Genomic DNA, 16,988 nt, shown 5'->3' with positions numbered 1-16,988 from the left:
CTTAAGTTTAAATCAGTGAAGATAAATTAGAAATTAAGTTGATTTTTACATGTGGTTCAGTGACTGTCCAGCATTTGTGCCCCTGAAACAAGTTTATTTTCCAAATGACTTCTTTTCTAGTTTTCCATTTTCTTCTGTTAATAAGTGATGTGAATTTTGAACTGGCAGTAATTTGGCCACCCTGGGCTGAAGGACCAGTCCAGCTTCTCGGCCTGCAGCGTCAGCAGCTGCAGGTTCATTTACAGCCAAACAGCAACAACAGAGGTCAGAGTTCTGATCCATCACATCAAATCCTTGTGACAGAATTGACCCATTAATTGTCCAGTAATCTGTGGCAGCAGGATCCCCGGGCAGGCGCTGCTGGAGCCTCCTTGCGCCTTTTAATTAGCGCCAAAACGACTCAGACTGCGCCAGTTCCGCTCTGCAGATACTAACGAGTTTATCTGGAAAACATTTATTCCAGATGTAAAATACCGCAGTAAGAAATATTGAAAATAAGAAATATTAGCTTTATGAAATTAAATAAAACATTGAAACAGCGAAATTGCCGCAATGCATTCTGGGTAGATGAAGTTCTTGTTTTCTCAAGTGTAAAATAAAAATCACGTCTTGCTCTGATAAATCACGGAACGTTTTGACAAATAAGCAACTTTCAAATGTCTTTGAGTTTGAACAGAATGAATGTGAAATAATGAAGGAGTAATGTTGCCCTTTTTATGATTATTTAGAAAAAAACCAAATTGTTCTAAATTGTGCCAGAAACAATTTCTGCAAATTGATGAAACAGACATAATTTCAATATCAGATCGAAATGAATACACGTGTTTAGAAGTTAATTTTTGTACACAATATATGATCCATATGGAAACAGAAAACAGCAAGAAAAGAGAATTAAATTAATACATAAAACACAAACAGTTTTTATTGCAGTTTATTTGTCAACTACACACATACATGTCACTTAAAGTCTGTTTTTAACTTCATTCTCAGCTCAGCCATTTCTTTGCATTCTGCTTTCTGATTGGTTATTCAGGCGGAAATACTATTAGGGTAAATCCCGGAACTGTCAACGTTCTGTAGTTTCAGACATTTTTGAGTCAGGAGTGAGTCATCTTGTGCAACAGACGATCTTCGGGCGTGAGCCTGCGGTAGAAGTGCGATCCGACTGATACGTCACAGTCTGCCGTTGGTCCGGTTCAGCTCCAGTTCAGCTGCTGTGACCCACCGGTTCTCCCCGCGAACACTCGGAACCGAACCTCGTATCCAGTCCGGACCTCCCGGGCCGCAGAACTGTCCGAGCCGGGTTTCACTTTCTGGCCGAGTTGAAGCCGAGAGGAGCCGAACCGGGGAGGGACCGCTGCCGTTAACGTTGGTGACGTCGGTCAGCCTGAGCTCGGCGCGCCGCCTGTTTGTCCGGGACTGAGCGGAACCGATCCGGACCGGGAGCCCCGCGCTGATGGAGAGGAAGAAGACGGACTGTCCGGCGCTGCCGCCCGGCTGGAAGAAGGAGGAAGTGATCAGGAAGTCCGGGCTGAGCGCCGGAAAGAGCGACGTTTACTACTACAGGTGATCCATCAGTTCGGGACCAGCCGCTGCTGGCCGAACCGAGCCGCCCTACTCTCAGCAGTGCATTGTGTTTATGGGAACCAGCTGTGCGGTTCCAGAAATGTCCCGCTGGGAGTGTTTTTCCACAGAACCAGTTGTTTACTGGAACTGACGGGAAGTACTGGGACTGGGCCGGCCGGTTCCGAGGTTCTGTTTGCTTTCACTTCATTCCAGCAACTTCTGCTCTGATCCAGCCTAATCCCGGATTATTTGACCCAGTCCAGGACGGTTCTGCCCAGAATGATTCATTTCTAGAACCGAGCCAACGAGCAGAACTCTGAGAAAGTATTCAGAGTTCTGCTTGAGGACCCGACAGAAAGTATTCACACCCCAGATCAGTAATGAATTCACATTTACCTTCAGGCCCACTCACTACCTGACCCTGGAGCCGACTGACAGCCTGAAGTAGGCAGGAGCTGGGCCGGACCGGCCCGGAGCAGGGGCCTGGGACGGGTCGGAGCAGGGACGGGTCGGAGCAGGGGCCCGGGTCGGGCTGGAGCAGGGGCCGGAGCAGGAACTGGGCCAGGTCGGAGCAGGGGCCCGGGTCGGAGCAGGGGGGGTCGGAGCAGGGGCCTGGGACGGGTCGGAGCAGGGACCGGGTCGGAGCAGGGGCCGAGCCGGAGCAGGGGCCCGGGTCGGGCTGGAGCAGGGGCCGGAGCAGGAACTGGGCCAGGTCGGAGCAGGGGCCCGGGTCGGAGCAGGGGCCCGGGTCGGAGCAGGGGCCGGGTCGGAGCAGGGGCCGGCCCGGTTTGTGTTCTGGTTTATTATTTACTCTTTGACGTTCTGATTGAACAGGATGAACAAAATTTGGTTTATTAAATGGAGCTGTTAGTCACTGTCAGACATGAACTGTCATAATTAGTGTTTTCAGCCTTTCATAAGAGAAAAACAGATTGTCATTTATTAATGTCCCAGTTTTAAACTAAATATTGAGCTAGCAAGCTAAATATTTACTTGGAAGCTACAAACTAATATAAATATAAATATTTAGCTCAGTATTTAAATCTAATTTAGCTTTGAGATTGCTAAGTGTTTGTTTAGCTTTGTGCAAACTAAGTATTCAGTTAACTAACTAAATACTTAGCAAGCTAAATATTTAGTTAATAGCTAAATATTTAACTCAGCACAAGTATTGAGCTCCAGTCTAGCTTTGAACTAAATAAATTTTGAGCTTGCAAAATATTTCATTAGCTCCAAGTTGGCTAAACTCTTAGTACACAAACGGAATGTTTAGCTAGCAGAATTAAATATTGAGCTAATGTGCAAATTTTCTTACTGATAAGTGGAAGTGGATTGTCAAAATAAAAGCAGGGTCTTGAGAACTTGAATGTAAATCCTGGTGGTTAGCATGAATCCGTTCTGTTTGTTGGTAAACGTCTGTATTGCCTCTAAAACGGCTCATCCTTTGATTCTTGATGTCAAATGTTCAGTTAGCATATGTTACAGTTAGCATGCTAAGTATTTATCATGCTAACTGAAACAGCATCTAGAACTGCAGGCCTCACCAGCTCAGTCAAGGTCAGAGGTCATGATTCAACAATAAGATTGAGAGATAATGGGCTCCAGGTCCAGAACCACAGCTGACCCAGAAGAACTCAGGAACCCGACTCACATGTACGACCAAACCCAGATCTCCTCCAGACCCTCTTAAAGGGACAGGCCGTCACGCACGCTGCCATCTAGTGGTAAGGTTTGGTACAACTGCACCTGTTTTCAGTCAGCCTGTTGCTCTGCCCTCAACCAGTCTGGACTTTTCCCATCATGCATCAGCAGTCGGGGTCAGAGGCCTGCAGCTTCTCTGCTGCAGCTTGAGGTCACAGGAAGTGGCTCCCGCTGCAGGGCTGCCTGCGCTGCGGCGAGGCAGCGGCCGCCCGCCGGCGCTTCCTGTTGCTGGGCGCCGCCGCCGCCGGCTCCGCCACTTCCTGAAAGGCTGAGTTTCAGGTCGGGTTGGGTCGGGTCGGGAGGTGACTCATCAGCTCGTCAGGAAGTCAGTCAGCAACTTACTGGAAGAGCAGCTCCAGTCTGAGCCCAGAGCTCCCAGTGGCTCCCAGTGGCTCCCAGTGGAGAGCCCCCCACCTCAGCATCCGTCTCACATCAGGACTTTAACTAGGCCATTAAGGCAGCTGGATTATTTTCTTTTTCAGCTGTTGTGGATCTTGGTTCTGTTGACCCAGTTTAGACTCTGGCTGCAAATAAAACATTTTTAATTGAAACATTTAATACAACTTTAGAAACACGATTCGGCTGCACAGTGGTGCAGTCGGTCGCACTGTTTGCCTTCCAGCAAGAAGGTTCTGGGTTCGATTCCCAGTGCATGATGTGTCTCTCATCCAGAACGTTGGCTGGAGACCGGGGTCAAGGGTCAGAAACTGGATGGATTGAATGGAAACACGTTAAAGATGCTAATAAATGAGCAATTGGCAGCTCTGGCTCCCGATTAATCAATAATCGATTAAACCTCTCCCGGACCCAATCTGCAGCAGATTAAGACTGAGCTGGACCCGTCAGAACCTGCGGGTCCTGACCCGGTTCTCCCGTCTCCTTCAGTCCGACAGGGAAAAAGTTTCGGAGCAAGCCGCAGCTGGCCCGTTACCTCGGCAACGCCGTGGACCTGGCCTGCTTCGACTTCCGGACCGGAAAGATGATGCCCGGAAAACTGCAGAAGAACAAGCAGCGGTTCCGACACGACGCTCAGAACCTGGCCAAGGTAGGGGGCGGGGCCGTGAGGGGGCGGGGCTGTGAGGGGGCGGGGAATGTGGGGGTGGGGCTATAAGGGGGAAGGGGTTTAAGGGGGCGGGGCCGTAGAGGGGCGGGGTCATAGAGAGGCGGGGCTGTGAGGGGGTGGGGGGTGGGCTGTGAGGGGGCGGGGCTGTGGAGGGGCGGGGTTATAAGCGGTGGGGTCATAGAGAGGCGGGGCTTCTGCAGGTCATCAGATGAATCTGTTCACATCATGACCCAGGAACTTCCTGCTGTTGCCACGGCGATTAGTTCATGCTAAATGAATGAATGAATGAATGAGACCGGCCCCAACCTGTTTCTGTCTCCCTGCAGGGAGGCAAACCGGACCTGAACACGGCTCTGCCCATCAGACAGACGGCGTCCATCTTCAAACAGCCCGTTACCAAGGTTACCCCCGTTACCAGTTACCAGTCCCCCCTGAAGCCGTGGAGCCGAGGGCGGGGCCCGGGTCGCCATGGCAACCAGCTGCCACCGGCGCAGGAGGGCCAATCAGGAATCAGCCCTGAGAAGAGACGACCAATGAGCACAGGCGATTATTAGGCAGAACATTATGACCACCAGAACCAAGCAGAAGTTCTGATCTCTGGTTCTGGTTCTGGTTCTGGTCCGGCTCACTGCCTGTCTTTGTTCTGCAGCTGTTCTGGGAGAAGCGTCTGACGGGTCTGCGGTCGTCAGACATCACAGAGCAGGTTCTGCGCAGCATGGACCTGCCCAAAGGCCTGCAGGGTAAAACCCGAACCTCCAGCAGAACCCGGCCCGACCCCCGACCTCCGACCCCTGACCTCTCCTGTCCGCAGGCATCGGGCCGGACTCCGGCGACGACGTCCTGCTGTCGGCCATCGCCAGCGCCCTGCACATGAGCTCGGCGCCGATCACGGGCCAGACGTCGGCGGCGGCCGAGAAGAACCCGGCCATCTGGCTGAACACGACCCAGCCGCTCTGCAAGACCTTCACCGTGACGGACGAGCAGATCCGGTGAGGAACCGGGTCATCCAGGGACCCTCCAGAACCGTCAAAGCAGGAATCTGTTTGGAATCAAGATTCTTCTGAGACCGGACGATCCGCTGAGGTTCTGATCCGCTGAGGTTCTGAGCCTCTGAGGTTCTGATCCGCTGAGGTTCTGATCTGCTGAGGTTCTGATCCGCTGAGGTTCTGATCCCAGGACCAATTTCAGGATTAGGCTGGGAAATGATCAACACAATAAACTCGCTGGGAATTCTGGGAAGTTGAGTCTGTGGAGTTTGAAAATGTTTGAACCTGGAGGTTCGGATCAGAACCAGGCCCAAACTGAAACATGAATGAAAGTTTAATCCTACAGTTTAAAGTGGTTTGTGGAACAACTGGGATGACTCAGCTGGTTCCTCTGGGAATACTGGGATCAGCAGGGATCTGCTGGTGGTTTGCTGTTCCTGCAGGCAGACAGCAGGGGGCGCTGTGGGAGCAGAATCAGTGAAACCCATCAGTAGATCCTTCATCACCTGTTCTTCCCAACTCTCTCTCTCTCTCTCTCTCTCTCTCTCTCTCTCTCCCACCATCCATCTTCCTCTTTCCAGATGCTTCCTCTCCTCCTCCTGTTTTCCTCCATTCATTTCCTCCTCCTTTCCAGAAACATCCTTATCTTCCTCCTCCTCTCCTCTCTCCCTCCAGCAGTATTCCCTCCTCCTCATTTTTTATCTCTTCCCTCCATTAATTTCCCATTCTTTCTCCGTCTCTCCGGCTGAATGTGCCTGTCATCCCAAATTGCTCCCATTCCTCTTCCTCTTTGTGTTTCTTCTTCTTCTTGTGAATTAAAGCAGGAACATTCTGGTCTGTGGTTCTGCTGGTTCTGGTTCTGTTCGCATCAGCCCTCTGGTCCAGTAACACTGAACAGATTCCCCCAAAATGAACGAAGTGACTCTGAGAAAGTCTTGATTCTAAACCAACTCCTGAACAGATTCTGGACTCTGTTCCCTCGTCCTGAACAGATTCTGGACTCTGTTCCCTCGTTCTGAACAGATTCTGGACTCTGTTCCCTCGTCCTGAACAGATTCATTTCTTTGAAGAAATTCAAACACTGAACTGATTCCTGATCAGAATCTGAACTGATTTTCCACATGTTTGTTAAATAAATCCCGATGATCTGGTTTATGTAGAACCAGAAGGAAACGGTTCTTGATGAGGAAGCAGAAGTTCTGGAGCGGCTCGGTTCTGACCCGGCTCTGTGTTCTGGGCAGGGATCAGGAGCTGAAGGTGTTCCAGGCCCGGCGCAGCCTGGAGGAGGCGCTGACAGCCGACGGCCTGGCCAGAGCCGCCGAAAACTCCCGGGAACTGCTGCAGGGAAAGACGGCCTAAAGACGGACAGGTGAGGCGGGGCCACCTGGTTACCATGGTAACCGCGAGGCAGGGCAGGTGAAGGAGAGAAACAGAAAGAATCCAGCATCCGATCAAAGCAACATCTTAAATGTTCAGTTTGAGAGCAAGACTCCTTAGTTTCACGGCGGCCATCTTGTTTCTTTGGAAGTTGACCATTAATAAGATCACATGACAATGAAATCAGAATAATACAAGAATAAAGTTGTAATCTTACAAGCATTTTTTGGTAAAATTTCATATTTTACAATATTCTGATAATATCTCCGTTCTTCAGCTCTGAGAAGAGATGAATGAAACTTTACTTTCTGTCATAACTGACTTTTTGGAAAAATTCACTAAGAATGTTTATTGAAATCAGACCTGGTATGAAAAACATTTTATTTCTGCTTAGCGTGCTGCGGTGTGTGCTAGCGCGCGCCCTACGTAAAATCGGGCCTGTTCCGGTCTCTGGCACATGGATCGGTTCTTTAAGACCATAAAACAGTTTAAACTCAATCTGTCAGCAACACATCAGCTAGTCAGGATGTTACTGCTGTCAGTGTGTGTGTGTGTGTGTGTGTGTGTGTGTGTGTGTGTTACTCTTTGTTTTCTGTGGAGATGTTGATGCAGATTAGCTACATGTTAGCTGCTGTGCTAAAACAGGCTGTGAGAGTGGAGGAGTGATTACAGCCAGCAGCCTGGGTTTGAACCAGAAACGGCCAGCAGGGGGCAGCAAGACGCTGGGGGGAGAGGGAGACACATCAGAGGAAGAAGATGAACAAACATGAGGGATGAACAGCAGATGAACTTCATTTCTGATGTTGGTAACTCAACAGGTCGTTTGCTTTAACTGGGAGACATGAACTGGTTCTTCTGGTTCCATCTCATTGGTTCTGGTTCCATCTCGTGTCTCTGCTGCAGCAGACGGTTCTGCTCGACTCTGTCCGTCACCTTCAGTTACTGAAGTTTTGTCTGAAAACTATAAAAAGTTCCACTGTGAGGAAAATCGTGCCTGAAATCAGCAGAATACCTTCAATAACATCATTAATTAAAGAATTTATAATATTGATGCAGAAACAGTCTGCCGGGTCCAGTGAGTGGTTCTGTTCGCTGCCCCTCCCCCACCGCTGCTGAACACACTCAGTGATGGACTCTGCATTGTCTCTCTGCGTCTGCAGCAGCGTCTTCAGAATTCAGCCTCATAATCCATGACTGTGTCTTAATTACTACTAATAATTAGAAAATTCTGATAATCTGCAGCTGATCGAGGCCGATGTCACACACACACACACGCACACACACGCACGCACACACACCAACACACACACACACACCAACACACACACACCAACACACGCACACACACAGCATCTCTGCAGGACTTTGAAGCAGATAGATAATTCTCTGTGCTTCAACATTCTCTAATTAGCAGCAGCTAAAAAATCGCCTGAATCAGCTCCTCTGGAAACTCCAGCTAACAGTCAGCCAGTCTGCATCAGATAAAACCAGTCAGGAAACCAGTCAGGAAACCAGTGTGCAGCAGGGAAACATGGATTCCTGATGAGTCCAGGCAGAATCACGGGATTATTATTTTATTTCCTCACTGATATCTGGACCGGGTCAGAATCTGGTTATCAGACGTTTCCTCTGGTTAAAGTCTGAGACAAACTAGAGACATCAGATAAATTTACCAAACCAGATGTTTCCATAAACAGACAGTGCAGTAAGTTGGGTTTATATTCCTATTGGTTTAAAAGCATGAGGCGACGGTGGAGAGGAAAACTTCCCCTTTAAGAGCAGAACCAGAACCGGGCTCAGTTCTCTGCTAGAGAACAGTGAGAGTTAAGACCAGGAGAGTGAAAAGGATTTGGTGAAGCAGCATCATGTCAGCCGGTGTCGTCCAGGACAGCCAATCAGAACGCTGCATAACAGCAAATAATGGAAACAGGAGAGTAGTAGAAGAAGAAATGCAGGATGTTTCCCTCAGTGTTTGGTGAAGAGTCTGTTTGTTGTAGTTTGCTGGATTTTCGGCCCGTTTCTCCTGTCAGAACCGTTGTAACCGGGTCACTAACGCCCTGCAGTTTGGTACCAACCTGTGTTGAGAAATGACCAATCAGAAGCTTTGGTAGCCATGACATCATAAACTGGGTCTTCCCTGGTTATTTAACTGGTAGTGGGCCCAGACCTGGGCCCATTACCAGTTCTTATTTTCCTTTGACTTGATTTTATTGTTTCTTATATACCTTCATTCTGTTTTTAACTCGATTGATTCCATAGTCAGTAAACTGAGAGGCTCAGTGATGAATGAAAACATCACCACAGGATCAAATGTCTGAAGATTATCGACCTTCTGTCCTTCTGTCCTCAGGGTCTTCCTGTCCGCCATCCTCAGGGTTTCCTCCTCAACCAAATCCAGATTCAAACCCGGCCAGAACCAGGTCCACTTCCTCCAACCTTCCTCAGGTCCCTCAGCTCAGGAAAAACCGTTTCTACGCCTGGATCCAGAGCAGCTCAGATGGATCCAAACCAGCAACCAAAGCCTTCAACCTGCCTCACCGATGGCGCCGCCTCCCCAGTGGCTCCGCCCCCTCCCTGGTGGCTCCGCCTCCCCAGTGGCTCCGCCCCCTCCCCGGTGGCTCCGCCTCACCGATGGCTCCGCCTCCCCGATGGCTCCGCCTCCCCAGTGGCTCCGCCCCCTCCCCGGTGGCTCCGCCTCCCCAGTGGCTCCGCCCCCTCCCCGGTGGCTCCGCCTCCCCAGTGGCTCCGCCTCCTCAGACCGACGCCATGTTGCGTGGGTCCAGCCTGCAGGACAGCTTCATTCTGCTAACTCTCTGAGCTCCTGATTGGAGGAGCTTCACATCTTCAGGGTTTCATTTAATAATTATGAGAATTTACAGACATATCAAACAGAATAATTACTTATTTAAAACAAATTTTTATACCTTCAGAGAGCTATTGTGTATATTTCCTGAACGGAGTAAATAAAGAGATTATATTCAGAGTTTCTTTGTGGTTCTTCTGATCCGGTTGGGACTTCCTGGAACAAACAGGACGTTTGCACATCTGGACCCTGACAGCCAGAAGATGGTCGAACGGAAGATTTTTAGGTTTCAATTTATCCAAAATTATGCAGAAAGGTCAAATATGAACATAAACCTGTGAAAAGTCTGAAGTTTTGCCTGAATCTGGTGGTTTCTGTTGCTTCTGCTGATGTTGGACCACATTCTGGGTGCTGACCCACAGTTTGGGAACCCCGAGATTAGAGGAGCCGCGTGACCTCTGAGTCTCTCACACAGTTTTACTCAGAGACTAAATGTGTGTTTGTGCCACCAGAGTGAGCATGTGACCCTGATGACATCACATGTATCTATGCAGAGTGTTTATGTCTCACACTGTCACTAAGGACGGATCTGAGCGTATGGAGCCCCAACAGGGCCAAAAAGGTGCAAGTGTCATGTCTGCACCTTTCACCCCAGTTCAGAATAATCCACTGTAATCCAACTCCAGTCCGTTGTCTAGAACGGGTTTCCCGACCCGGTTCTGTTGGGGAGGTGTGATGGTGAAGTTCTGCTCCAAATCAAACCGAATCAGAAAAAAATGACAAAAAAAACTAGGATTGAAGAAAAACACAAACAAAGGTGATGCATTTTAATTTGACCAAAACAACCGAAGCTATTGGGCTGCAAAATTAAAATCTAGTTAAGCTTTTCCAACAGGGAGTTCCCTGACCTCCTGACCCGGTCCTCCAGAACCGGGCTGATGAACTGTTTCCCATCCAGACTCTGGTTCTGATAACATCAGGCTGCTGCTATTCATTAGCATCAGCTAATGACTTTCTGCTGCCACTTTCTAACCGACTCCAGAGCCAGAACTCCGACTCCCAGCGCCGGCCGTGACCCGCATCATAAACGGAACCAGTACAAAAACAGAACCAGTACAAACAGAACCAGTACAAACAGAACCAGTACAAACGGAACCAGCATCACAAACAGAACCAGCATCACAAACGGAACCAGTACAAACGGAACCAGCATCATAAACGGAACCAGTACAAACGGAACCAGCATCACAAACGGAACCAGTACAAACGGAACCAGCATCACAAACGGAACCAGTACAAACGGAACCAGCATCATAAACGGAACCAGTACAAACGGAACCAGCATCACAAACAGAACCAGCATCACAAACGGAACCAGTACAAACGGAACCAGCATCACAAACGGAACCAGTACAAACGGAACCAGCATCACAAACGGAACCAGTACAAACGGAACCAGCATCACAAACGGAACCAGTACAAACGGAACCAGCATCACAAACAGAACCAGTACAAACAGAACCAGTACAAACAGAACCAGCATCACAAACGGAACCAGTACAAACGGAACCAGCATCATAAACGGAACCAGTACAAAAACAGAACCAGTACAAACAGAACCAGCATCACAAACAGAACCAGAACAAAAACAGAACCAGTACAAACAGAACCAGCATCACATACAGAACCAGTACAAACAGAACCAGCATCACAAACAGAACCAGTACAAACGGAACCAGTACAAACGGAACCAGCATCATAAACGGAACCAGTACAAACGGAACCAGCATCACAAACAGAACCAGTACAAACGGAACCAGCATCACAAACAGAACCAGTACAAACAGAACCAGTACAAACAGAACCAGCATCACAAACGGAACCAGTACAAACGGAACCAGCATCATAAACGGAACCAGAACAAAAACAGAACCAGTACAAACAGAACCAGCATCACATACAGAACCAGTACAAACAGAACCAGCATCACATACAGAACCAGTACAAACAGAACCAGTACAAACAGAACCAGCATCACAAACAGAACCAGTACAAACAGAACCAGCATCACAAACAGAACCAGTACAAACAGAACCAGCATCACAAACAGAACCAGTACAAACAGAACCAGCATCACATACAGAACCAGTACAAACAGAACCAGCATCACAAACAGAACCAGTACAAACGGAACCAGTACAAACAGAACCAGTACAAACAGAACCAGTACAAACAGAACCAGCATCACAAACGGAACCAGAACAAAAACAGAACCAGCATCACAAACAGAACCAGTACAAACAGAACCAGCATCACAAACAGAACCAGTACAAACAGAACCAGTACAAACAGAACCAGCATCACAAACAGAACCAGCATCACAAACAGAACCAGTACAAACAGAACCAGTACAAACAGAACCAGCATCACAAACGGAACCAGCATCAAACGGAACCAGTACAAACGGAACCAGCATCACAAACAGAACCAGTACAAACGGAACCAGCATCACAAACAGAACCAGTACAAACAGAACCAGTACAAACAGAACCAGCATCACAAACGGAACCAGTACAAACGGAACCAGCATCATAAACGGAACCAGAACAAAAACAGAACCAGTACAAACAGAACCAGCATCACATACAGAACCAGTACAAACAGAACCAGCATCACATACAGAACCAGTACAAACAGAACCAGTACAAACAGAACCAGCATCACAAACAGAACCAGTACAAACAGAACCAGCATCACAAACAGAACCAGTACAAACAGAACCAGCATCACAAACAGAACCAGTACAAACAGAACCAGCATCACATACAGAACCAGTACAAACAGAACCAGCATCACAAACAGAACCAGTACAAACGGAACCAGTACAAACAGAACCAGTACAAACAGAACCAGTACAAACAGAACCAGCATCACAAACGGAACCAGAACAAAAACAGAACCAGCATCACAAACAGAACCAGTACAAACAGAACCAGCATCACAAACAGAACCAGTACAAACAGAACCAGTACAAACAGAACCAGCATCACAAACAGAACCAGCATCACAAACAGAACCAGTACAAACGGAACCAGTACAAACAGAACCAGTACAAACAGAACCAGCATCACAAACAGAACCAGTACAAACAGAACCAGCATCACAAACAGAACCAGTACAAACGGAACCAGTACAAACAGAACCAGCATCACAAACAGAACCAGTACAAACGGAACCAGTACAAACAGAACCAGCATCACAAACAGAACCAGTACAAACGGAACCAGTACAAACAGAACCAGTACAAACAGAACCAGCATCACAAACGGAACCAGTACAAACAGAACCAGCATCACAAACGGAACCAGAACAAAAACAGAACCAGCATCACAAACAGAACCAGTACAAACAGAACCAGCATCACAAACAGAACCAGTACAAACAGAACCAGTACAAACAGAACCAGCATCACAAACAGAACCAGTACAAACAGAACCAGTGCCTTCCTGTGAGGTTCCCTCCTCACAGAGAACTGCAGGACCTGCTCGATGTAATTTAGCACCTGGAGCCAAAAGGGCCACATCAGAAGCTGTGGCGGGCCACATTTGGCCCCCGAGCCTCGAGTTGGACTCATGTGAGTTGGTTCCTGATCTGGCTTCACTTCCTGTTTGGTTCTTCTTCTGTCCATCTGCTGCCAAACGTCCTCAGTTTCACAGATCTGGAGATTTTACATCTTTCACTTCCTCTTGTTGAAAAAACAGCATTTCCTCCAAACTCCTGCCGGTTTGGACCAGATTAGCCTGTTAGCTCCATGCTAACATGCTAGGGTTAGCATAGCAATCCTGCTGGTTTCTGTCAGGGAGCTTCAATGAGTTTCTTAGTGATTCTACTTTATTTCTGCTTGTTTCTTTATTTTCTGCTGTCCTGTGTTCTCTCTCGCCCACTGTGCCACTTTCTCTCCCTCACACCTGCAACCCGTCAGCCAATCAGCAGCTCCTGCTTCCACAGTCACTCTGAACATCTGCTGCTAATGCTTCCTAACATTGATCCATAAATCTTCCTTGGATTTATGGTTTTTGTTCTGCTCCCTGTGCTTTTAGTAAGTTTTTCATCATTTTTTAAATTAAATACAAAATCTACTTAATTGCTTCCTCTTTCTTTCTATATTTGGGTTCAAACATTTATTTCTATGTAACAATTACAAAAATTAGAGAATAATTTATGAAGCAATCTCCATTTTTGGCAAAGATTTCTGTATAAATGCATAAATAACATTTTTTGGTTTTCACTAACAGCATTTGAATGTAAGCAGCCAAAGCATTTTGACTTTTAAACACATGATCATTATTGATCTAATTTAAAGTCTCGTCTGGTTCGCAGACATTTAGCATCCCTGACCAGCTTTGAGGTTGTTACAGGACAATAACGTCAAAACAATAAATTCAGCCACTGTACAGTTCTGATGATGAAAGTAACAAAAATCACACCGACAGGAGGAACAAACCAGCCAGATTTCCTGTTTTTATTCAACTGTTTATGAGGAAGAAAATTCAAAAACTGAACTAGAAGAAAACTGAAAATAAAGCTGCTGAGTTGAAGCTAAACAGGAACAAAATGAATTCTTAATGCAAACTGAAATACAGACGTGGGCCTCAGATCATCGATAAAAACCAACAAGCAAGATGTCAGGTTAAAAATCAACATTTTAATTTGAACTGAATTGGTGAATATAGAGATTTAATCCATGAAGTTTTGATTTTCATCCGAGTTTCTTCTTCCTGGTTTAAAGAAATGATGAATCCAAGCCGCATCCGTCCAAATATTTACTCACGTCTTGGTTTTTACAGTTGGCCCGCCAGCCCACCCTGCAGACACACAGAGGAAAACATCATCTGCATACAGAGCGATGGAAACCAGCAGATCAGCCGAGGCTGGTCACATGACCTCACCAGGCGGCGATGCCCTGCGGATCCCTGACGACGCGCTTCGCACAGTTGATGGCAACGGAAACATCGTCACTCAGCAGCTCTGGTACAGAAAAACAAAACGCTTCGTTTTCCCCAGTTCACAAAGAAAAACCTTCCAGAGAATCACAGGGCAATAATTTAATAACCAAACTTACGTTAGCAGATACATTTCATCTCAAATTTCAGTCAGATATTAATTGTTTTGGTTTATTTTGGTCAAAGTGGATCTCAGCTAACAGAACAAACAGAAAAGGATTAAATATGATTGAACAATTTCGTATTCAGATTGATGGAAAATGATTTTATTGCCTTTAACACCAAACTTCTTTACTTCATCTTTAAAAAGTGATCAAACACCTGGATTAATTTGCTTTTACAAATTATGAGTTTTTAATAAATGTTTTTTTTTGACAAAGAAAATTTCACAAAAAGTGAAAACTGATTCCAATCAAATGACAAATAAATGAAAGTATATAAATATTAACTCTCTTTAAAAGGTCTGTCCTCATTCAACAAACGTTCAGCACTAGTTAATTTTGTATTAGCGCTTTTGCTAACTGTGCTAACATTTAGCGCACTTAGCTTATTATCAAGAGCTAATTTAGTTTGCTGTCTTAAACTTTCAGGTGAATAAAGTTTGATATCTGTAAGACTTTAAGATTTCTTCCAGTAGTTTATATTCATGCTCTTATTTTGAAGTCCGTTTGCGCAGTGGTTGTTTCCTGTCCTCACGGTCTCTCTTTTTCCCCCAGTAACTTTATTTAAAACCAGAAACAGGAACAGAACAAAACACAGACAGCAAACAAAATATAAATAAATAGAAAATCGAAGGACTTTATGGACCATAGAAATTATGTTGAAATTAAATTGGTGTTTGAAGGTTGTCGTTTTTCAAGAGCAGACAGAATATCAATTGATGTTAGCGCTTTGGCATTAGCTTCCCATAAATACTGTGGTAATATAGCACTTTAGCATTAGCTTCTGCTAAATACCATGTTGGTATAGCATGTTAGCAGAGCTAATGTTTCATGATTAGCGCTTCAGGGTTAGCTAACTATTCAGTTAGCGGCTAGGCTACATATAGGCTAAGCTACACATTAGCCTGGTGTAGCTCATTATGGATAATTGTGAAGCCATATTTTGCTTCATGTTGATTGTTGTGTTGAGTTAAAAGCTGGAGGTTCTTGACCTACGATCACACATGATGTGACAACCGTTGGCGGTTCTGATCCGGGTGTCGTTGCACCACCAGCGGCTGTTGATCTGGAAGATGCCGTAGTCGGTGGATTTGTCCCGGTTGTGGTTCTCTGCCAGAGTGTTGTATCTCGACTCCGAGTAAGTCAGACACATCCCTGAAGACAAAACCAGTTTCATGTTTAACCCCAGCAGAGGGCGCCGTCAGCAGGCAGTGACCGAAGCATCCGACAGCAAGAGACGCAGCGTGTCAAACTGTCCCACAAAGACTCTTCATGGGAAACGGCCATTTGCAAAGTTAGCAGCAATAATTCAGGTTATTTAGTCATAAAAGGGTCAATGTCACAATCATAAATGCCACAGTTTCAATCATACAAAGGAAATATTTATGTCTGAGCTAAATATTTAGTTTTCAAGCTAAATAGTTAGTTTAAAATTAAGTACTTATTGGGCTAAATATTTAGGTTAAAGCTAAATATTCAAACTAAATATTTTTGATCAGATCTAAATAAACTAAATATATAGTTGGTGATCTGAGTATTCAGCCTTAAAGTAAATATTTAGCCAAATGTTTATAAGACATATAATTGTGCAATAACTGCAGTAATTTCATTTACTGAATAATTATTTCAGATTTTCTCCTCTAAACAGATCGTTGACCTTGATATTGTTTTAAAAGGGTTTCAGTCTAATCAGTTTTATCTTAAAGTATTTAGTAATCAAACCTGGATGAAGTCAGAAATGATCCGGTTTTCTGATCTGTTTGTCAAAATGTGAACAAAAGGAACCAGAATCATGAGTTTGTTGCTCTGTGGACTTACAGTTGGCCAGGCTGACGCCAGTATCCGTCCATCCCGTAGCTCTTCATGGTCCGGGCCCACTGGCACCGCTCAAACACTCTGCCGTCCACCAGAACCGCCGCCAGCACCAGAACCACCAGAACCTTCATCGCCTCGTCTGGAATCAACTCGACCTGCAGAAACAGAAGGAAACTCTGTGGTTGCTGCAACTGAACCGCAGGCAACTTTCAATATGACCAACAAGAAGCAACGGAGAATCAGACAAGTTCCCTAAAACATGAAGAGCTTCTGGTTCTGGTTCTGGTTTTACAGCAGATGGTTCCTGTAAGAGGAAACCACCACAACAGAATAGATTAGAATAGAATAGAATAGAATAGAATAGAATAGAATAGATTAGCTGCAGCTCCTCCTCATCATGATTCTCCTTTTTTTGGTGATTTATTAGAAAAATCACTAAAATGAAGTTTGAAAAGTTCCAGTTTAATTCCTGAACTTTTCCAAATTCTGCTGTAGATTTTTTAGATTCATTTA

The 16,988-nt window shown here is 46.0% G+C and overlaps 1 protein-coding gene and 1 pseudogene across 1 annotated transcript; one reads left to right on the top strand and one right to left on the bottom strand.

Moving 5' to 3' along the window:
• The first annotated feature begins 1,111 nt into the window (after nt 1-1,111).
• LOC129355002 (methyl-CpG-binding domain protein 2-like) lies at nt 1,112-9,130 on the top strand. Its single transcript, XM_055024560.1, has 7 exons — nt 1,112-1,566; nt 4,153-4,312; nt 4,657-4,801; nt 4,906-5,070; nt 5,142-5,319; nt 6,558-6,685; nt 9,044-9,130. Exons 1-6 carry the CDS (start codon nt 1,457-1,459, stop codon nt 6,673-6,675), a joined length of 876 nt encoding a protein of 291 aa, XP_054880535.1. The 5' UTR covers nt 1,112-1,456; the 3' UTR covers nt 6,676-6,685; nt 9,044-9,130.
• Nucleotides 9,131-14,181: 5,051 nt separating this feature from the next.
• LOC129355017 (lysozyme C-like) lies at nt 14,182-16,749 on the bottom strand (annotated as a pseudogene).
• Between the last annotated feature and the right edge of the window lie 239 nt (nt 16,750-16,988).

The sequence above is a fragment of the Poeciliopsis prolifica genome, unplaced genomic scaffold (genome assembly GCF_027474105.1).
Source record: "Poeciliopsis prolifica strain line A6 unplaced genomic scaffold, Auburn_PproV2 SCAFFOLD123, whole genome shotgun sequence".
In the NCBI taxonomy this organism is placed as follows: Eukaryota; Metazoa; Chordata; class Actinopteri; order Cyprinodontiformes; family Poeciliidae; genus Poeciliopsis; species Poeciliopsis prolifica.
Note: the sequence above shows the minus strand (reverse complement) of the source record. Positions and strands in the feature narration are given on the sequence as shown.

Bases quoted from the DNA above. Each gene is read 5' to 3' on its own strand.
- LOC129355002 (XM_055024560.1), top strand. From the start codon at position 1,457: ATGGAGAGGAAGAAGACGGACTGTCCGGCGCTGCCGCCCGGCTGGAAG. The intron at 4,802-4,905 runs GCAACCAGCTGC...TATGACCACCAG, and splicing joins GCGGGGCCCGGGTCGCCATG to AACCAAGCAGAAGTTCTGAT. The intron at 5,320-6,557 runs GTGAGGAACCGG...TGTTCTGGGCAG, and splicing joins GTGACGGACGAGCAGATCCG to GGATCAGGAGCTGAAGGTGT.